Raw genomic sequence first — 22,991 nt, forward strand, 5'->3', positions numbered from 1 at the left:
ATCGAGGTTGTGACTAACTACAGGAACCAATTAAGGTGAAGTCAGGTAAGTGTTGTAGCCCCAGCCATTTTAGTTGTTTATCTCAAATTTTCCTTTCGTAAAGGGATCTGCCAGATGGATGGTTGTCCCGCTCGGACACCCAGCCCACTGGCTTGGGGAAAGCTGTCAGACCCACAGGGGCTCAGCCTGCGCTGAGAGCTGGCGGGAGCTGTCACACAATCACACACAGGCAAAACTCATGGCACGTCGTAACAAATCTCAGCACTGCTACAAAAATACCCCAAAACTGCATCACCGCACAGGCTCCCTTCGGCAAGGAGGAGCACCCATCACACAGGGAAACTCTTAGAGGTATTTACAGGTACAGTGAATAAACCGTAAAGCAGTTTGTTCTCCAAGCCCCAAGCTGCGATACAAGCACCTCGGCCCTGACGCTGCCCCCTTCTCCCAGCCCAGCACTCACCGTGGAGACGCGTATTGGTTGGGGGACTGCAGGTTCTGCTCAATCCGACGGTAGTTATGAATTTGCGTTGGGACCGGAATGGGCACGGAGTGTCCGTACTTGCTGCTAGAAAACTGTCCTGGCCGGCTGTTGAGAGGAGACACAAAGAAAAACTCTAGTGAGGGGTGGCTCTCCAGCCAGGTAATTGGAGGTTTATCTTGGTACACAGGGAGCGTCCCCTTGGCAGCTCTCGGGCTGTGGGTTTACACTGGGCGGCAGTTTGAAGTCATATCAAAGGGAAGTGACACCACGCGTCTCCTGCAAACAGGCACCTTTCTTCTTCCAGCGCGATTCCCGCCCACGGACTGAAGTTAAACCACACGCCCCAGCGCACCCTCCCTGCAGGAGAACTGAGTCCTGCTGGTTCAACTGGCCCGGCTTCCAGCAGCTCGGAGCCCCGGCCAAGGAGCACAGTGCTGAACCGGGACTAAACACTGGCGGCCCACAAAGGGCACCGGCAAAGATCTTGCTGCCAAGAGCTACTTGGCTTTCATGCAGAGGCACTGCTGCAGCAATGGCATCTCCATGAAAACAATAGAAACTTGCGGTGTATGTCAGAGCATTTGCAAGTTAACTACAGGGCGGAGAAGGCAACTCGGGAGAGAATAAATTTTTGGGACAGAAGCTGGTATCTATATACCCATCAAGGCCGGCTGGAGTATCACAGGCACAAAATGGGACAGGCTCATTCTGCAAACTTCAGACCCCGAGCTCCATCTGAGCAGGTTCATCAGCTCGTGCCTGACACGCGTTCCCCCAGGTGACAGTTTCCCTGTTACTCCCAGCCCACGCTATGCACACGCCACGCTATACAAAACCCATGCAAACGCCACATTTAACTAAGTAGCTGCCTAAATTCTCTTCCCAAAGGCTTCAGAATTCTAGGATTAATTGCCATGGCAATGCTATTTACAACTGCCAACACCAGTTGCAGGGATGTTGCACAATTATAGAAAGATCTTATTGGTAAGGAAGGCTTCTGCAGCCTTCCCTGCTGTCCGTTGAGGGGTCCTGGGTCTGGGTCTGCCCAGTTTAAAGCATCCCACCCCCAGCACTGATGCTTTGGGGAAGGTCAGTAGTACTCTGACGGTGTTGAACAAAGCTGACCTGCAGGAATGTGTCTGCAGATCTCCAGAGGGTATATGAAGATTTCTTTGTTCCTCTCTCCATATGCCTAATGATTTCTTAAGTTCTATATATTCTGCCTTGTGTGTTCTTACTTCTTCCACCAAGAGAACAGGCTCTTAGGCTGATGTTTGTCTCTCAAAGGTAGCATGGAAGCCTTGATTCTTCACTGACATACAATAAATAAAGGTGTTCCAGGTATCTGACTGCTCAGCGGCAAGGTGAGGCTTTCACGTCTCTGCCATCCACCAGTGTAGGACATTGTGCCAGACAGAGATGAAGCGAATGGAGCTTTAATCAAGAAATCTGAGTGTTATTGTCAAACTTTGTACAGATCCTGACTTTAAACATACATTTCAAATGCTTTTTTTGCTTCCATCTGGTCAAAACCCCTTGGAGGAAAAGGAGTTCTCATGTGAAATGATGCCCCCTCTCTCCAAGAGCTCTAACAAACCCCTATAGGATCCAGGTTTCTGCACAACGTGCAAATTGCAAAAAACGCACCCAACGGAGCTGACACACACCAAACCTGCTAACTGGCCCCAAGCCTCAAAGAATACAACTGAGCATAAATTTGCAAGGACCAAGAGATAAAGCAGGGACGGGGAGTTTAATTACTTGGCGGTAATTAAACGCTCTTTGAAAATGGCATTAAACCCATTGCTGTGGGATACAGGCAAGGAAGTACTTTTTGTTCAACTTATTAAGCATTTTCAACAAGGAGCTGCTTTAACAAAATAAAAGGTAAAAAGATCAACTACCAGCATATTTTAATTGTGCCTCGTTCTTAGGGCCTTGGTTCACAAGGAGAAGCCACCTGGCCACCGACACAGGACTTTCTGCCCCGCTGGATGGCGCCCAGCGCCCTCGCCGGCCCGGAGCCCCCGGAGAGGGAGAAACGCGGCTTGGGAGCGAAGAAAGACAGAGCAGAGCAAACCCAGAGTCCTCCGTGCCAGGGGCGCCAAGCGCTGGACGAACAGACCTCACAACACCCACCATGAAGGACGCACCCGGGCGGCACCGGTCCAAAGCGCTTTTGGGGGTCAGACCAAAGATCGTGCTTCACATTCTGGATTTGGAGTGACTGCTCCAATCTTTCATTATTTATGTCTTATTCCCCATCCTGGACTAGGAAGGAAGTAACTTTTCAGTGTTTCTTCAAAGTAGATGGAAAAGTTGTAAGTAGCACTAAGGGGTTTGGCACCTGCTCCACAGAAGCTGCTTGGAATGAGTAGCAAAGACAGCGAGAGCAGGAATACGAGTGCCACGGGCACCCATTTGCCACCTTGTGATCCAGCTGAACATGACGAGGCCGGTTTGGTGAAGACTGCGGTGAACAGTGAAAAGTAGGCAGCATTTGTGGTGAAATTCCATGAATTTCCACTCACTGCTGTCCAGAAACAAGGCAAAATCCTTTAATAAAGACTGATCCCCAGAATGCAAAGGAATCAGTTCAGGAATAAGCTGTTAAAAAGCTTAGCAGGCAATGGCATAAGAAGCCTCATGCAATTAAACTCCACACTGTGGTACGTGCTTGCCAATTAATCTGATCACGTCAGCAAGGCTTTGAGCTATATTCTTCTCCTTTAAATCTTCATGCTTTGAGGCTATGTTTTGTCATTTTCTGGGCTCCATTTAAGTGACAAGCGTGTTCAACATATAGCCTGGGACCACATTGCCTTCTTAAGCAAGATTACAGGGTCATCCATCTCTTTGTGTGAAATCCCCTTCATCTCTCCTCCCCAGCAGGTACCATATTGCCAGACTGGAGATGAAAGCTGTCCTGCTTCCCCAGGGGCACGAACGGGATGGGAAGCAGCACCAGCAGCTCCCTGCAAGCTACGCACGCACCCTAAAGCTTCAAGCTGTAGAGTCCATGGGATCGCCTTGCACAGACAATTAACATCTTCTGAACTTAAATGCATCGGCAGGCAGTCGCTGGTGCTGGTCTGCGTGGGCAGGTGTCACCTATGACATTTCTAAAGGCTAAGGCTGAGCTCAGAGCAACTGGTTTAGAACTGAACCTACGACCACACCTATTTACACTTGTTAGTCCTACTCCTGCCTTCGCTATTACTAAACAAGGCCCATGTAGTAGCACTGCTTTACACACACACGGTGCAAGGAGACGTATAGACCTTCAAGCAAACTACAAACAACTAAGCAGGCCCAGATCTGTCCTTCAACAGCCAGGGGAGAAGAGCAACGATCCTCATCTGCTCTTATCCTTTCCCAGCACACAGCAGTTTCTGCCTTGGCTGAAGTGTTGCGCTGTAATTCACAGCATGAATTCAGAAGCAAGGGTCTCTGGTTGGAGTACTCACCACCTCTGCAGGCCGAGCACAGAGGGGATGAGTAGCACACACATAACCGTGGAGTACCTTTAGTTTCTGCTTGAGAATAACTCCTGCCCCTGCAGGAAGAGGGTTAATTCCAACTCTACTGCATTGTGTCCCAGCCCCTCCTAAGAAGGGAGACAGGCACTGATCAGTGCCCCAGGCTGGGGAGTTCCTCCTGGCTGTTTCTCATTACCCTTTAATTAAAGGAGAGATGCAGATCTTACCCAGCACAGCAACACCTGTAAAATCCCCTCCTGGAAGTCAAGGGGCACACAACTAATCCCTGTTGCATAGTGATCACTGAACAGCTGTTCTTACCTGGATGGGCTGGGAGAGCCGCTGTACGGCGGTGAAGGAGACGGGGTCCTTCCCTGGCTTTCCAAGCCTGCTGAAGTCACCAGAGAGCTCCTGAGGAACGCCAGAAAGAACCCGGCTGTTAGAGCCTGGGAACCAACGCTGCTCCCCCTGCAACACGTGGGGACCGAGCCGCGTCTGCCCAGCCGCCCCTGCTCAGCCCCAGGACCTTTGGTGCTCTTACCCGCTGTACATCAGACTGTCCTGGATCGGCTTCCCTCCTGCAGCCTCGGCAGTTAAATCACCTGAGGAGCACAGAAGTGCAGAAAAACAATTTGAGATAATTGTCTTTAAAAATCTTTAAATATTCAGAGCAACTGAGATTTTTGGGTAGAATTTCCTGCTGCTCCAAGACCCACTGAGTTGCTTCTGAAGTCAGTGTTTTGTCAAATAGACACAGGCTGAAGCTGATAGGGATGCCTCTGATCCTTATATCCTGAAGTTTTGGCAAATTAAAGCTGAAAGGGAGCCCTTTTGGAAGAAGGTCAAAACCCAACAATCATTTAGGGCAGTAGGTAAATGCCCACTTGGTGCAAGCAAGTAGCTGCTGTGTGGAAAGCCAGCGGTGTGAGTTGCACACAGGGCTTTGAAACATCCGCGTCCTAAGTGGCAAAAGTCCAGGGCAGCCAAATGAGCTGGTGCTGGATACACAACACAGGGAGTTCGTGCCTTTGCCAAAACATCTGAGCTCTGGAAACACGACTAGCACAGGACACGTATTTACTGGTCCCACTGCTGTTCCCAGGAAAAACACAAGCAACACTGGGCTCTTCCTTATCGTAAGGATCCGGTTCTACCGCTCCAAATTCCTGTTTTAATACAAGTAGCGCAACTGTGAAGGGGGAATCACAGCAGTTATCACCGAGTCCCAGCTCAGCAAAGCATCACACACACGGTCAGAAGAAAAACCCAACATCTTTTAGATTTCTCTGGAATCTTCTCATTATAAAATCCAGCTTGCTGGCTGAAATCCTGTCTTAGACTGTGATGCTGACTGAAACTGAAGACAGGATGACATGGGAATGGCATCCTGGGGAAAGACATTTCCCTGCGAGCCTGCTTATCTTCTTTTCCAGTCAGATTTCCAGGTTCAATCTCTTACTGAGGTCCCCAAGTAATCTTTACTCTCAAATCCTGTCTTTGAAGGTAATTACAAAATATCCCATGGAACTAACCAGTGAGACAGATGTCTGTAGCAGCTTGAGAACAAGACCATTCCTGCTCTCCAGTCAAAACAGGCAGGTTTAATCGCTCTTTTAACCTTCTAGTAGCTATCCTTGGCATCCACATCCCGCCCTGCTTAGAAGATCTGCACTTCCAGAAGCCCCCTTACTTGAGAACTGCGCTGGGACCATGACGAAGTCATCTGTGTCACAGGACGAATTCTTGCTGCTGCTTCCAGCAGAGTCCTTGGAGGCGTGCAGAAAGCCGGGCGAGTCCTGGGTGGGCGACGCCAGCGCCTTCTCCTGCAGCTGCTGCTGCATCTCTCCCAGGGACTGCTAATTCAAGAAAACGGCAAAAAACAAACCCTGGCTTCAGCACAGCCACTTCATCACCCTGCTTGATCTTTAAACCGAACTGTACAAGGCTACAAACAACATTGTGCTGATAAACCAGGGCTGACAGTTTGCCAGAAGCAGCTGTTCAGTTTACTGAAAAGGAACAGCCTCTTACGCCCATGCCAGAACAGCGCATCTTTCCTTGCACAAAACACACGACCAGCATGTCTGATGCTCCCCAGATAAGAAAAACTAACTCGAGGTGCCGCATCCCTCTGCTAAGGCTTTCTCCAACATTTCTCCATGCATTTTCTACCAACCCAATTTAACGTGGCTGTGAAACAGAGAAGAGCTCTCAGAGATGGTTTCGGTTGTTCTTTGGGGTTATGTTTTGTTGGTTTCTTCTTAAACATTAAACATCTGGTTTCTATTCACTTTTTTGCAGTAAGCAGCGCTCAGGAACACGTACATAAGTGTCCCTGCGCCTCAAGACAACTCTGTTTTGGTGTAGTGCTGACAAAGAAAGGGCTGGAGAATGGTGTTCAATAGATGAACGCCTCACGGCCATGGGAGGCAGGACAGACACTGAAAAGTGCCGGTTTTCCTCCTCCTTCAGCCAAACAGTGAACAGCCCTGCAAACCTCATGTTGTGCAGACAGATGGACAAAGCCGGATAGTTGAAGAAAGATTTAAAACAGCTGAACCATACACAGAGTAGATCACAATCTTTATCCTAATGCATTTGTAGGCTGAGAAAGCCCTGAATCAGCTTTCACTTGGGCCCTGCTAAGACCTTGTTGACCCTCCAAAGCCTCTCCTGCTGTCCCAGGGCTGGGACTCTCACCGCCCCTGCACGACACACAAGATGAAGGAGCTTTCCAGCAGCCACAGTTGTCTTTTTCCCCCCCAGCGCGCTAGCTTAGCCCTGCAGAGGTGACATTGTACACACGCTGAGCCTGCACACCCCCACCAGCAAAACTGCAAAACGGGACCAGTTCCAAACACCCCTCCCGGTCTGCAGTGAGTCTGGACCATCCCTGAGCTTCCCGAACTGCGGGAGCTGAGGGCAGAGGCTGCTTTCACACCACCTACCCATTGCTGGGGTCCCACGGGCAGCAGAGCCCCAGCCAACAACTCGGGGCTGCAGGGGGGCAGAAGCTCTTGAGGACACAGCTCTGTGACGTTTCCTCTGCACCACGAGCACCCACTTCAGCTCCTGATAGCTCCTCTCAGCCTTTCCCACACCGGGCTGAGACACCTCGGCACAGCCAAACTCAGAGAACAACGCAAAATAAAGCAGTAATGCCAGGGAGGAAAAAATCCAATCTTCCCTTCCCCTGCCCATCACACCACCAACATTCCTGAGCCCAAAGGCAAAAGGCGGCTTTCACCGAGCGCCTCCGACAACAAGCCTTCAGTTCAGTGAGCTGGAGGAATGTCAGTTCACCGGTCAGCTAACGTTCTGCCCTCCAGAAAACCTTTCATCATTTCAGGTAACCAGAGAGAAAACCCGTCGGTTCAGATCATCTCTCACGAGGCCACTGGACTGTGGCGGGTCTGAGCACACAGCGTGGCCCCATGTCCCTCTGTGGCGCCCGTTTCACCTCCCACAGAGGGGTGGAGATGCTGCCAGGACCCAGGACTGTGTGAGAACAGGGGACTTCAGCCACGCAAGCAGCGCTACACCCTGAATTAGCCACTGTTCTTTGGTTCCAAGGAGCTTTCCAACTCTGCCAAGACAAGCCAGTGCTGCCAATACCGACTTCTTTCATAACGGCTTTTCACGTAATAGCCAACAGCAAGCTGAAGTATTGCCCGTGAAGAGAAAGACAATCTTTGAGATGCAAACTCTCAACAGACTGGAGAAGATACTGAACCAACCCCAGGCAGAACTAAAGTGTTCGGTGACTTGTACCAGCCGCCAGCAGCAGCACAGACCTTGTCTGAAAGCAGCCAGCCGTGAGTCAACGAGCAGCGCATCCTCGGAGCGGCACTTACCGGAGGCGATGCCAGGTGGGAAGTGGAAGAGCTGCTGGAGGAGCTACCGGAGCCTGAGCTGGGGTAAGAAGGCATTGGCACGGAAGCAGCTAAAACCAGCAAAAGACAAAAACAAAAGAAGTCGTCAAACTAAGATCAATCAGCAATAAAAAAGGTCTTTTCCATCCTTCCCACAAGTTTATCACATGTACCATCATTATGTCATGACAATATCATCAGTTAAAGGAGAATGCAAATCAGCATTCTGTCCAGTTATAGGATTGACATCCATTTGCTCTTCCACACATTATTTCAGTTACAGCTCTTAGGGTAGAAGGTCTCAGAACCTCTGACCAAGGTCAGATATCCACTCAGTAGCTGACCCACACAGGTGGCAAGATGGCTTCTGCCCCAAAGCGCCCCCAAAGCATCTTTACAAATGAAGGGAAAGACAAACAGAAGAGCGGGCTGAGTTACTCATGTCGGCGACAGAGGGCAGAACCCAGACCGTGCCCTGACAGCTGCTGCCTCATCGGGCCCTGCGGCTCAGCACACAGACCGCAAATGCTGCGGGTCTGTGCCCAGTTACACACAGGCAGCTGGACGGCCCAGGCCACACGGTGTGAAACCAAACCAAACCAAACCTGCAGAATTAGTCATTCCACAAGGTAACAGCTCAGTGCTTCCTGTACCTCAACACATCCCCCCTCAGTCACTTCTGCAAGTTAAGAAGGTTTTGCTCATTTAATCTCTTTGTACAGAAATGGTTCCACAGCACTGGCTGTTCTCGCGTCCCTTCCTTTTCTGTTTTATTCTTCTATATCAGACTTGTCCATTCTATTCGCTTCATTGTTGAAGTGTATTTTGTAACCCTCGCAGAAGCATAAAGCTCACACTGCAAGGAGCAGTAAGCATTGACCTTCAGGCAGAGAAAATAATTAAGGCATCACAGGAGAAAAGAATATTGAGGTCCAATGACTCAAGAAAGCGAGGCGCTGGGAGTAACCTGGTAGAGCTCAGCTTGGCTGCGGAGGGACACGAGTCAAAGGTAACAGTGACTGCACCAGACTTTGAAGCAGGCAGTGGTTCAGATTCCCTGCTCCACCCGCACAGGACTGAACAGCCGAGGAGTTGCAGAAGAGCCCCAACATTTCCACTTCAAGGCAGCTTGAAATCCGATTTCACTCTGCAACCATTTTGGTATTTGAATGACTTAAGGCAGAGATCAGAGGCAACGCCTGAGTGAGGAGAGGAACACTCTGCTTCTCTCCCACTGTGCTGGCAGCGAATGAGCACCTAGCAGCAGATGGCTGCCTTCACGGGATCTGTGCTAACCACTCCGCACCTAATACAAGGAGGGTTAATAACACCTAGAAGAAGAATGCTTCTGTTTGAAGTGAAACTACCTCTGTCATTAATCACATTAGATACTACAAAGTACTTACTCTATTCAACTGGCTAGAAAAATGAAAGTACATCTCTCTGCAATTAACTGTTGAAACAGTATTCCAACTACAAAAGAATGGGAAAATATGCCTTTTAATAGAAAGCTTTAAGAAGTTTTTCCGTGCAGCCTGTCAAAAAGGTTGAAGGATGACTGGACCAGTGACTCTCAGCACAGAGAGAACAATCAGATGCCGAGTTCCTCAGAGATGTAACAAGATCCAACAACAGGAAAATGAAGCCAAAGAAGTGTATGCTTAAAATATATGTTTAAACCTAAGTAACCAATCACTGTAACAGTTTAACCGGGGTCACAGCGATCTCCTCTGCTCGTTGCTAACATTAACAGAAACGGAATGTTTTCCTAAAGAGGTTCAGCTATACTGCAAATAGAGATTGATGTGGCAACGTCCCAGGGTTTGTGCCACGGGGCTGGCGTGCAGTGACACAGACTGTTCCCCCCGTGTCAGGTCCATTATGCAATACATCTTTACAAGGCCTCTTCAGCCTCTGCATCTGTTCTCCACGTGATTCTGCACCCCCATGGACTGCGCTGCTGGAACACACCGCCCCGGCTCCAGTGAAGGACCAGTGAGCGCCGTGCCCCGACGATGGGCGCACTGGGAGGTGGGTCAGGGCTTGGCAGGGAGAGACACAACAACCCGCAGCCCCGCTGCTCCTCGGCACAGCTGGTTCTGCTCCCCACGCTTGGGGAACACACACAGAGCTGTGGGAACGCGTCTGTAAAGCAGAGCTCTGCCCAGCCCGGACCGCCACCGTCCCAGGGCCCGCACAGCAAGCCCAGCACCTCCCCGTACACTCAACACCAGACACCCGAGGTGGGGGGAAAAGCCTCCCCGTTTCATCCCGCCAGCTGCTACGGAGCAATCCACCCTTGTACACAAACATCCTCGTATGCAAAGGTGCTTTTACGAAAAGGCTAAGAGATTTCTGAACTGCATCCACACGTGCCTGCTGCAAGACTTGCATCACTTTCCTGGAGTTAGTATTTTTGTTAGAGCCATTTCAGTTCTCTCTCAAGGTCCCCTCCGCTCTATTTTGGTTCTGTGTTTATTACTGATTTAAACCTGGCTGGACTTTAGACTTTTCTATTCTTGTCTGTTTGCTTTGGACAGCTTTCCATTAGTCTAGGAAGGAAGACGAGCAGGCGGACTTTGCCACTATTATCTGAAACTCAAGCGAAAGCTCTCTGTGCCCAACGCGCCTTTAGCACGGCCTCTGTTAGTCAGGTTCTTACTTAAAACCCTGTACACTCCCCCAATGCACACGGCAATGCTGGGAGGTCTAACCCAAAAGGTCCTGACACTAAAACCAGACTTTCCTTCATGCAGAACCACAAGGTTTGGCTCTGATAGACCTCCCTGACCACCATATACCCCTGTTCATGCATTTTTCAACATCAGGCATGCAGGACAGGTTGAGAGCAAGACGCTTCCATCTCCACACGCCCAGGCACTCCCAGGTACAATTAAAAAGGTGCAAACACCTGGCTCATTATGTTTTCTGCTCAAGTCGGAGTGTGGGCAATGGTAACTTGAATTGCAGGCCCCTACCTGAATCCAAACATTACTGGATTGTAATTAGAATGTAAATAAGTCTGTTTTCATAATCATCCTTTCCAACTTGCTCCAGCAACAAAACACTCATCCTGTGTCCTGTAACCAACTGGTTTCAAAGCAGGTGAGCTGGGAGCCATAAGGGCTGAATGGATCCTGATCCTGGATCCTGCACAAATCACTGCTGATCAAGCATCCCACCAGGTGCCCTAAAAACATCTGAGCTTCAAGCTGGATATAACAGCTTTATTTGGAATCCAAGTTTTAAATACACCAGAGAGATGCATTTCTGTGTTTATGTGGATTCAATTAAAACCAGTCATTAAAAAGTTATGTAATTGCAGTTTCTGGCAGAGCAATAGTTTGAGTGCAAAAACTGGAAGGATTTGCCCAAAGAACACGCTGCTTTTTAGAGCTAAAAAATTTGCACCATTAAAATGCAGAAGTCACAAAGATTTTATTTCCTAGTTTTTACCTGAGTATTTTATGTACAATAATATTATTAAGATGGTAAAAGTCAAGTTAAACCAGACACTGAACCACCCGAACACTTCGGAACCATAACCACTCACGTTTCAAGCTCTCCTAACTCCGAGTAAAGAAGGTACCAGATCACCATTCATTAATGGCAGGAGCAACAAAACCTCCAAAGTATTCTGCACGGGTACCAATTACAATGTGTTTACTAGAGAAGACTTGCACAAGTGTCTAATTATGCCTCCTCATGCATTATTACAGTAACACGCTGCCCCACACCATATATCAGCCCTGGCTACACACAGACACCATTCTGACTAGACATGGGATTTTGAAGACTTTTTATTAATAAACTTATACACATCTACACAGTCACAGGTACAAAACCCACCATGTAAAATGTAAATAAAACAAAAAGAAAAGTGCAGGGTTCACGTCTGCGCTGCACCCGGGAGCGGCAGACGTGTCCCCGCTCCACTAAGGACAGGGACGAGGGATGCGAGAACAGCCGCCCCGCACGCCCGCTCCACAAGCTTCTCACAGATGCCATGTTTAAAGATTTTTGACAGAAAGGCTGATTTTGCTAAAGTGCCTTGAAAAACGTGCAAATTTATTTAAATGAGATGGAGCCCTGAGAACTTCAAAATTATCCACTTAGAGGATTTTCCATATTTGAGGATTCCCCAGTTTTCCAGAATTTCAAAATTATGTTATATTGCAAAAGCTTTTTTATAACTCCATGAGGTGGTGCATTAACACATCCCCACAGAATGAATGGCTCTCCCTTTATTCCTAAGGGCTGTGTGCCCGGATCTGGACCAGCCCAGCGGGGTTCAGGCCCGGGTGACCTGCTCAGCTCCACATGTTCTCCCGTTCTGCCCTTGCCACCCAAAGGCAGATCTGCCTGCAGGGCTACGGAGACACCACACTGCAAAATGTTCTCCTATGGAAAGTGTCTCACCTTAAAATCGGCTTGGGACCTACGCGGCTGCACGTCTGCCTGCCCCGCAGTGCGGACACCTCTGAACGGGATGCTCCTCTATGCCAAGGCTGCGTAGCAGGTCCCCAGGCTTAGCTCAGGTGTCAGTGTTTTCATCACTCAACAGCTACTACCCCAAAACACAGATCGTCCTGGTACGGATCATCCAAACCCTCCTAAGAGAAACCTGAACACCCAGATGTGAACGACCTAGTCCTGCTTCCACCAACGTCAATGGCAGCCCCACTACCGGCTCTCGGGAGAGCAACACCGCGAGGACACACTGTTCCTTCCCCCGGCTCTCCACCGCAGGCCTGAAGACTAATCAGTCTGAGCACGACCATAATGATTCAGATGCAGCCATGTCCCTTTGGTACTTCCTACACTCATGTTGCTGAGCCACTTGTTGAGATGAAGTAGCACGATAAACTTTTGGTTCTTCTCTAACCTACTGAGGGATCAAAAGGAGTACCATTCCCACACGCAGCCTTTACCATCCAGGCTCCTCACTGTGCTTCCCAGAGACCTCCGTCCACCCCTGTCAGCAGCAGAGGCCTCCACGGGGGACCAGAGAACCATCTCCTCCAACAGCAGGCTTTGTGTACAACCTGAGGACCACCAGAAATGGGGAGGTATTCCTCCCTTCATCTTCTCAAAGCCAACAGTGGCCTCTCACGCCTGGACACTACTCCAGGCTGTGGACATATACCTGGAGGTGAGGACCAGCAGGAGACAGGTTCAGTGTTCAGACAGTCCTTATCTGCCAGTAAAGGGGCCCTTTTGATGGGGCCTTGACCCCACACCATTAATTCTGGTGCAGCTGGGGGCAAAGGCTGAACAACAGTCCCTTGCTCATAATGGTGCCTCTGGTTTCTGCTCAGCGAATGTACAGAAGTTGGAAACTGAGGCCAAATCAGAAGAACCCTCTCCTGTTTGCAGGGGGTTTTCTGTTCCCCTGGCCAACAAACCAAGGGAACTGCTGGAGGTAAGAGATGAGTTGGTGGGCATGCAAGAACATGCCGATGGAGTCCTCTTCTGCCCACAGCGGGATCGGACTTGGAAGGGCTTTTCCTGCACGGCAATGGTGCAGCAGGCGCTGGGAGCAGAGCTGGCTTAGGAGCCGGCTTAGGAGCCGTGGTGCACAGGCAGAGTCCTCTCCGGCCTGCAGAGCAGCCCTGCTTTGCAGGACCTGCCCCACATCCTGCTGGCGCAGATGGAGACAGAGGCCTGGGTGGCTTGCGAGCTCCCCTAAACCAGAAGTGTCTCTTCTTGCTTGCAGGACAGTCACCTAAATACACAGTTAAATGTGTATCAGGAATAACTGAGAAGTTCTGCTCTGTGTCCAGGAAAGTAAGAGACTGTCAGGGGCGACACGGACATCAGATAAAGGGTGTCTACCCACAACATACATCCAAGAGAGGCTCCATGTTCAGGAAGCTGACTCTGAAGCCTCCAGCCTCTGGACTGGGCACCCTGCGTCAGCTGCTGATGAAAATCTCTGTTCTATCACTTACTCAGGAGATCAGAGGCCCAGCAGGATCCTTCCAGAAGAAGATGCCAACCAGACACAATTCTACTAAACCAAGTCTCTTGGCCAGAGGGCTGTTACATCCCATACACCACAAGCAATTCTAAATTGTTCTCCACTGAAAACAAACCTCAGCATCATAACACATGTGGCTGGAAATTTTCCGAAGTTTCGATTCAAAAGAGGAAAGAAAGAATTTTCAATGGAAATGTGTCTGTGTTTTGGCCAGTTCTCCCAGGGCACCCAAATTCAACTCCTCTAGAACAAGATCTATCACGGATTCGGAGGTAAATGCTGAAACGAGACGGGGTAACCAGAGCCCGCTGTTTCGCACAGCCAGCCCAAGGGACCGCCTGGCACGCAGGGACAAGTGACAGTCTCCACCGTTCGCCATCTGAACTGTCCTGCAGATGTGGGTGAACAGCAAGATGACGCTGCGTGTTCCTGCTCGGCTACAAGCATCCCCACCGGCCACGCACTGCACGCAGAGCAGCTGAACGCATTACAAAGCTACAGTTACTTCTGCTTTAGCCTTCTAAATAGCCCCCTACTCATCCCTCCGAAGGTAACTGAGCAAAACAAATACATTTTGATGGCAAAATCTGGGCATGCCACAGTAACAAATGCTGAACCCCTGCCTGAGTAACTAAGAAAACAAAGCATTTTTTTTTTTCTTTCTTTTTGAAGTAGCGGCAAAGAAAGCCACGTCAGTTCAAAAAGAGCTGTAATCAAAAATGCACCACTTACATTTTTTCATAGAGGCACTTGCATCCAAGAACGGGTGATGGAAAAACTCATCTGAAAAAAAAACAACAACAATGACTCAATGAAAGGAAATGAAGCTTACAAAGCAATTAAAGCACAGCAAGTCACAGTATTTTACAGTAGTTTTTCCAGGCAATGTAGCGAACCATGGACACTGACCGAGTGCAGCTGCAGACAGCAGTGGGCAAGAATGCAGACGGGGGCTGGATGCTGGACCTACTCGTCAAAAAAGGGTGGGAAGTTATTTGGATCCAGGGGTTGCTATGTAAGTATGACCAAAAAAAGTGTCTCTCTGCTACAGCCATCTCTGCAAAATCGGCTGAGCGAGGCGGGGAAGGGAAATCAGCGGGGGCAGTTCCATGAATGAGGTAAAAATCTTTGCCAACAGAATGGCCGAAGGACACGAGGCTATGTTCCCTGGGACTCACCATCCATACTAATGGATTCTCCTTCCCCACAGGGCATTAAAGAACTTCATAAGGTTTTGCTGCAAGCTACAACCCTGGGCTGCCAGGGAGAATACACTGAATTCATTGTGAATGCTCCTCTGCCTTACACCAGCTCTGACACTTGTAGGAATCGCTTATTGGGAGGCAGACAGTGTGAGTACGTCAAGACCTGGTACGGCCACGTCTGCGCATGAGCGTCAGAAGTTGCTATCAGCAAGAAGAGAGAAACTCCAAGGTGCAAAGTAGCACTCAAAGACCAAGTCCCTGGCTGATGAGGACAGTGAGTCGCCTTCCCTGCAGGGATCAGGTGAGACTCTGCTTATTGCACTGCACTGCCGCTCATTCCACAAAGAGGAACGACGGACAGGAGCTCCGCTGAGTGATTTTACACCTGAACCCCCGTGCACTGAAGGCAGAAATGCATTTTCTAAAACTCCACCACAGAATCACAGCCCAGAACGCCCTTCCATTCACACTGACACAACTGCTCTTCTCCACTCATCACAGGAGGATATTCTACAGATCCAGGCCAAGAAAACCTTCTGTCCTGGCTTGCTGGAGACCCTCTGTGTTTGCCTGTCCCCACAAGCAGCCGCCCCTCCTGACTCCATCTCTGCCCAGGGCAGCTCTGCACCGAGTCCTCTCCCACCACACTCAAACTCGGCCTTTCAGGAGCGTTAGTCATGATCAGCACTCATTATCTGGCTGACTGCAGGCAGCTCAACTTGTTTGCCCAGCACGGATTTCCTCTTGCAACACCCAAGGTTTACAGAGTTCTGCTTTCTGTAAACAGCTCCTCTCTGGCCTGTGAGCTTCCCAGCAAGTCGCCACTGCCTTTTTTGTTTGCCTGCTTTTTGAACTCAAACAAACACTCGCTCCCCAGCCGCTCGTGGCCACTGCCATGCCAAGGTCCTGCAGCCACAGGACACTGGTCTGGAGCTGGCACAACAGAAGTGATGGAAATCTCCGCAGGGTGAACTGGAATCCGGCAGCTGAGATCAGCTGTGATGGAGACCGTCCCCATCCCACCCAGCTGCCGGAGTTTTCTGCTTCTTCAGCCTGCTCCTCCAGAGCTACTCAACTGAAGGGATGGAAATGACAATTTCTTTTACTTTTCCCAACTCCAAACTGTTTATTAGTTGTGCTTGCAAAGCAAAATTCAACAACTCCGCTTGTAATCATCAGCAGGAAACTTGCAACTTCAAACCCTTCTGGCTTTCCTCTAGATAATCTTGCGATTGCAAAGACCATCAGTTCCTGCTAGAGGAGCAGCTGAGACGCACAAGTAATTGAAGTTTCAAGCTTGTGTGCTGCTGTTGTGTGAACTGGCTGAACTCGGGGGAGCTCCACAGAGGACCCTGTGCCGGTCTGCAGGCACAACGCAGAGGAGCAGGAGCAGCAGGACACCCCGCTCGGGGCAGGGGACCCTGCAGCACACCTGAGCCTCACCCCACAGAGCTCAGGAGGGCAATGGAGCAGCGACCATCAGCCAAAGCAGACGCTTTATAAGTTGTGCAGGTGAAGAGAGTAGCCTACGGTTAGTTTGCCAGTGGGAGGACAAAGCACCTGTCTACCAGGAGCCATCTGCGGGAAGGGGGACACCTGCTTCAGACACTATCAGAGCTGTTGGACACTAATGCTCTGTGCATGACAACAGTTGGGCACAGGGAAGTGCTCCCGTGTAGCTGTTGCTGCTGTCCTGGCAAGGGGCATCCTCTGGAGGCCTTCTGAGCTGACCCTCCAAGGAAAGGAGGGGACCATCGAGCAGGTGGAGCTCAGATCTCCAGGAACACAGAGGAGCTGAAACCCCAGCACCAGCAGGGAAAGGAAAACAGTTGTGTCACACGCAGGAAGAGGCTCAGGTGCTTCAGCAGAGACTCGGAGGAGGAGGCCGAGGTGGATGAGACCAAGAATACCACTGGATGCTGAGAAGTGTATTGGTCTGAATAAATCACGGTTTTGGTACTTGCTTTGCTCTCAACCAACAGGAGATATTAGAATAAGTCATAGGATGCCACACAGCCAGAGATCTGCTTCCATAAAGCAGAAGGAATATCTCAAATACAGGCTTCTGTACAGAATATACTCACAAACCCTCCCTGAGGAACAATTACATCTTACAAGGATGTGCCAATTTGTAGAGAAAAGGATCCCACACGTGATTAAGGGCAGGCAACAATCTCAATCACAGAATCATTTCAGTTGGAAGAGACCCTCAGGATCGAGTCCAACCATAACCCAACTGCAGCACTAAGGCAGCAGGATGCGCTGCGACTGTTATCCCGAACGGGATCAAAGTCTATTATCTCAAATTTCCAAGTGTTAGACACTGACTCATGCAGTTTATTCCCAAGAGGTACAAAAACAGCTTATGAAGGGCTAAAAAGGTTTACCAGACACCGTTTCTGACAGCAGGGAAACAGGAGCCTCAAAGATGTGATGTTTTCTTTTGAAATGCTCAGCAGCATGAGAGCAGAAATAGAGATCCAGAGCCCAGACAGCAGATCTGCAGGGAATAACCCTCAGAGGTGCTTGTATCCAAGTCAGTCTGTCAGCAGCTTCGACAACTCCCTTCTCAAAAGGCTTTTCTCACTTCTGCACCCCAGCAACCATAGTCCTTTACACTCAGCATGGCATAATTATGATCAGCCTTGGTTCAGCCAGCTTTCTTGGTGAGACAATATCCAGTTCTGAACAAACATCTTTGCCCGAGGGGAAGATTAAAGACCAGAGTTGCCTTGAGATGACCTGGTCCTTTCAGGGGCTCTAGGAAAGGTCCCACATCTGCCAGCCATGCCTCGCTAAAGGTTCTTCAGACCTCTTGCTCAGGTGGACACATCTGGCAGAGGCTGCCCAACCCAGAACTGCCTGGCGCAATGACTGTTCTCAGTTTAGAAGGAATTAAGACATCAAAAGGAAGGGAAAAAAGGAAATCTTCATGCCAGCCGAGTCAGGAGGCTGAGACACAGGTCTCCAGGGAGAGCCAAGAGACCGCCAGCCTGAGCCCCCGAGAACCAAGGCTGCTTCCTCCTGGAGGAGGAGGGAAGGGTCTGCAAGCCGCTGCTGTGTCCTGGCTCGGGTTATCCCTGCAGACCCTGAGAAACAGAGGGTATTGCAAAAGTACAGCAGTTTGTGCCATGCCATGGCATAAAAGACAACAAAGAGGCAGCAGAACCAAAACTGGAAGGAGGTCTTACCAAAGTCCATGCGGTCCTTATAATTACGCTGCAAAAGGCCCAGCAGCAGCTGCCTCAGGTGGCTCGACGTCTCCCTGGGGATGCTAGGATTGAAAACAAAAGCAAAGTAAGAGAGGCTTGCAGTCTACTTAAACTGCTTTACATATTCAGGAAGGCAACCTGCAAATGCAAACTCCCTTTGTGCCTGCTGGGCTAGGAACTACCAGGAGCTCAGGCTGAACAGAAACATCTCTATTTGCATTTCAGTTTAGGTTTTAGTCCCCATTGTCATTGTTAAGGCCAGAGCTAATCCGGCCTCAGTGGCCTCTCCCAGGAGCACTGCAGATCCTTCCCCTCCGCAGCGGGGCCAGTGTCATCCCTCTGGTTCTCAGCAGAGTTCATTCGACAGGCAATATTTTGCACACGATAAAGAAAATCTCTTTTACTTGCTCTAATGGGAATAAGGAGGTCATTAAAATGAAGCAGTTACCAAAGGGAAGCTTCCAATTAAGACATTGGTGGTGAAATGTATCACCAATTACTACCATTTTATTAAGGCATTTCTTTTTCAATGCAGCTTATGTAAGACTAACAAGTAACCTTTGTCTATTTGCTGCCTTGATATACTGCATTTATTAACCAAAGGCCACTGAGATGTGAGCAACTGCCACATGAACAAGCTAAAATTAGTGCAGCCATTACCACACTTTCCAGTATAGCTAGGAAGAAAATATTTTCAAGGGCCAGTGCAGCACAAAAAGAGATGGTAAATCAGTGTGCATTCCCTCACCCCACAGGCAGACGGGGGAGGCCAGGGCAGCTCTTTGCAGCCCCAGCAGATTGCAAGAAGCGAGGAATAAGTGAACGGATTAAGGGGGGGAAAGCAGAGTTCAGCCCTTGCATAAGTGGATTCAGCTCCGCTGACTTTCCTGCACAACCAGCAGCGCTCTCAGGGGCCGGAGCTGAGCTCTCCAAAGGACACAGAGGTGGCTCCAGCTCCGTTTGGTACTGATGCTGTTCATCGTGGCCGTGTCCAGCGCGGCCCCTCCGGTCTGCCAGGCGCCCCCCGTGCCTGGGTCAGCCGAGGTAACTCGGCACCAGGATCCAACAGCACGTGCTGGCTCAGGCAAGACGCTGCTCACCATCCTCCAGCCAGGCCTGAGCGACACTGGGAGAAACAACCCTTCCCACAGCCCCGCCACCGGCTCTGCCCCACCACCGACAGCCAAAAACACAGAAACGGACAAAATGTAGCAAGGGGAGAGGAGGTGGGAGCCAGCACTAACAGACTCCTGCTCAGTGAAACTAGAGACGGGAGGTAAGGGATGTATTTATAGGTTTCCTTGTTACTCAGTTGTTTTTCTGTGAAGCCCCAGGCCTCGCTGGTGCAGGAATCTGAGCCCAGCATTTCCTAGAAGAGAGAACGATGGCAAGCACCCCTTGTCCTTGTTTGTACTGGAGATGCTTTTCCACCCCTGACCCCAGAACAGTTCCTTCCCAGGTCAAAGAGGCCACCAGGGCTCTGGATGGGACACAGTTAAACTGAGACTCCGCTTGAGCCAAGAAAAACGTCCCTCTCACCAAAACAGGTGTGCCTTGGGAGCACACTGCGCAATGGAATAACCCGAGATACCACAGCTAGCAGAGTCTCCTGAAAAATACATTAGTGCTGGAGACCTGCAGTCCTCCAGCATTATCGTCATCATTTATTTATCCATGACACATAAAGCTCTCATCCCAAATGAGTCCATTTCCCAGCAATGACTTCAGCTTTCGTATGGTTTTAAAGCCAACAAACAGGCAGGTCAAGTAGGAGACCTCAGATGTCACAACACAGGCTGAAGATGGTGCAGATTAACAGCCTCCTTGCCTCCTCTTCTCTCTCACATTTAAAACACCAAGCTTTGCTATGCTACAGTATTATTTTCTGAGGCCATCTTTCGAGGTTATAATATTTCCTCCTATGAGCAGGATGGACACAAGCAGTTGCTGTCCTGACACGTAAGAAATGGGAATGTGATCTGCAGTCAGGTGTGGCAGGTTATGGGACACACTGCGGTTTGGCTGCTCGTGTGATTGAAGAATTGTGTGGCTTCAAGAGCGGCTCCCACCTCGGGGAAGCCACGCACAGGGAAGGGCCAGCAGCTGCTCCCAAAATCACTGGTGACCCTGCATTTTTGCACTGGAGGAGGAAAGAGCGAACACCAACTCTGGCAACGCGCTGCTGCCTGCCTGTCTCTGGGCCATATCACTGCTGCTTTAAGGAATGGGGGAAGGCAGGTGGCCAAATATTTCAGTCACCTCCCTGAGTGACAAGCTAGGAGCACATGAGGACAGGTGTAAACACAGAGTAAACAAGCGCACAGAAATGGTGACACTGGAAAAGCGCTTACTTCGGCATCAGCATCTTGTTTTTCTCATAGAAGAGACGAAGATCCTGTGGGCTGCTGGCCTGGAGAGGAGAGAGAAAAGCAAAGCATGAAGCAGTTGACAATGAAGGAAAGGGATTCGCATTTTCATTTCAGTTAGTCTGAAGAACAGAGGCACTTTTCAATTGCTGAACCGGCAGAGAGGATGAGAACCTGCAGCTTGCTTTGCACTGCGCAGAGTGAAAATGCAACGTCTCAGGCGCCGTGCTGCCGCCCTGCCCCGCGCTCCCCTCCAAGGGCTCCGCGGGTCCGGGCTGGCCCAGCAGCCCGGCACTGCAGACGTGAGCAACGGCAGCTCCCGCAGGGAAGGCGGGTTAGTGCTGCGGGGCACTCGGAAGAGGGGCACAGAGCCTGGCGATGGGCGAGCGACCTGCAAAGACACCAGGAACAGCAACCAAATGAGGATTTTCCGCTTTAATGCCAGGAAGTCAGAAGGTCTCAAGCCACAGCTCCTATTTGCGCAGTAATATACACAACTGCGGGGGATGTCGATGATGAGATCCCGCATTCTGAGAGATGGGATTAAAAACAACAAAAGTCCAGGCACAAGAGGTTTACAGCTGAGGTTAAAAATAAAATCCCCAGTACAGAAGTACAGACACATAAAAATCTCCCAACGTCATTTCTCCATTTGTTTTTATGCGATGAATAATACAGGCCAGTAAATTAACCCCAGCGTCTCAAGCTCTTCTGCCCAGGCACAGTCTCCTTAACGAAGGCCGAGCAGGCCGGCTGGCACAGCACAGACACGGAGGCTCATACAGACAGGGAGGGAAGATCAGACAGATCCATCTGCCATCAGCTATTGATGCAGCAGAGAGTGTAGCAAAGTGTGAATGAGGAGGCAAGAGGCTTCTCCCGAAGCGCAGGGCAGGCTCCACAAACCCTCCAGCCTTCCACCTACTGCCGTTTCTAAATTAGAAGCATTTAAGGTCAATTAAGATGCTTAAAACAGCAAATCAGACGAGCCAATCTGCAGATGGCCATCAAAACACCACTAACACAGCGTGGCTGGAAAAGCAGCCACATAAGATGCCGTTTCAACATCACCTGCTCCCTCAGGCTCAAGATGGAAATTAAGGATAACTGAGAGCTCACTACAAAACCTCAAGAGAAACCAAAAGGAGAGTCTCAAGAGCTGCAACTATTAATACTCATGTAGTACTGATCAGGACAGTATTTCTTGCACCGTCTGAGCAACCCAAGCTTCACGGCTCTCCCATCAATTTGTACAATAAGAGCTACTGGATTCCAAAAAGGAAACAAAGATTTGCTGGTTGTCCTTTCCGCAGTAACACGTCCTTCGCTGCTCACAGACGCAGCAGGGACCCAAGCAGGAGGCACAAAAACACCTCCTTCACTAACCTTTAAAATGAAAGTTATTCAGCAAAGCACCTTGTTATGTAGATGCCAAATTGCATCAAAATTTCCAATCCCTGCCACTCAGTTTGGTTCAGTAAAACTGCATTTTCTGCTTTCCTCCCTTGCAGATCTTGCCCTGTAATTGGATTCTTAACGTTTGGCACACCGTAACTCGGCAAGCGCACGCACTGCGCCGAACGGCTCGGCCACGGTGCTCAGCGCCACGAAAAACGCGGCTGACAGACAAAGGGTCCGAGGAGGAACAGAACCCCCGGCAGGGAATCGATGCGCTCACATCAGACACGAGCGCTGGCTGTTTGCTCTGGTCATTTCCTGTCGCAACAACTCAATTGTTTCACAAATACAATAAAGCTCTGATCTATTTCAGACACTGTTTTGTCAGAATTTTTCCTGGCAATAAAGACAGAGTATATTAAAAGCAGCACATATGCAAGGCCCAGTCCATTAGAGAGGGTTCCTAAGCATCGCCTTGGATAGAAAACAAAATCCCCAGTAAGTTCCCCTCCTCTTTGTACAAATTAAAGAGCTGTCCCTGTAGGGATGTTCTGCCACACGCTGCCGTCTCAGTGCAATTCCCCCTTGTTCGGCAAGGCCCATACCCAGATGTCATGCTCCTACACCAGACCATGATCCCTCACCCAAGCGCCCAACACTCCAGGCTGGTGGGAATAGAGTCATTTCAGCCAGTGCCCAGCACAGAAAACTGTGCATCATCATCAATTTGGCAAAACCAACTGTGCCTCCATATAAACCATTATTAAAGAAGCGAGTGGCACAGTTCTGCCGCCAGCAGCGGGCTCCAGGCCACCCAACGTGCCCACCGCTCTGCTGCCAGCATCCATCTCGCTCAGCTCGGGTACCCCCAGCTGCTTTGCTCACCTCTGCTTTCAGCGTTTCTCTGAGAATCACGGAAAAAAAATGCAGAAGTGTTTGTAAAACACTAAGAATGCCATTTGAATCAGTTCTTCTAGGAAGCTAAGGACTTAGCT

At 49.8% G+C, this 22,991-nt stretch overlaps 1 protein-coding gene across 5 annotated transcripts in view; it reads right to left on the reverse strand.

The window, feature by feature from the left end:
- The window catches only part of ULK1 (unc-51 like autophagy activating kinase 1), a 68,687-nt gene that overhangs the window by 16,828 nt on the left and 28,868 nt on the right, over nucleotides 1-22,991 (reverse strand). For 4 of the 5 annotated variants that reach the window (XM_065033346.1, XM_065033345.1, XM_065033342.1 and 1 more), the window contains exons 10-17: nucleotides 20,584-20,642; nucleotides 18,212-18,294; nucleotides 14,548-14,598; nucleotides 7,818-7,906; nucleotides 5,654-5,819; nucleotides 4,505-4,565; nucleotides 4,285-4,374; nucleotides 464-589 (exon numbers count right to left, since the gene is read on the reverse strand). In XM_065033346.1, coding sequence (XP_064889418.1) covers nucleotides 464-589; nucleotides 4,285-4,374; nucleotides 4,505-4,565; nucleotides 5,654-5,819; nucleotides 7,818-7,906; nucleotides 14,548-14,598; nucleotides 18,212-18,294; nucleotides 20,584-20,642 — 725 coding nt within the window. The remainder of the gene's footprint in view (nucleotides 1-463; nucleotides 590-4,284; nucleotides 4,375-4,504; nucleotides 4,566-5,653; nucleotides 5,820-7,817; nucleotides 7,907-14,547; nucleotides 14,599-18,211; nucleotides 18,295-20,583; nucleotides 20,643-22,991) is intronic. The other variant, XM_065033343.1, reaches the window with a different exon arrangement.

This window comes from Columba livia, chromosome 17 (genome assembly GCF_036013475.1).
Source record: "Columba livia isolate bColLiv1 breed racing homer chromosome 17, bColLiv1.pat.W.v2, whole genome shotgun sequence".
In the NCBI taxonomy this organism is placed as follows: domain Eukaryota; kingdom Metazoa; phylum Chordata; class Aves; order Columbiformes; family Columbidae; genus Columba; species Columba livia.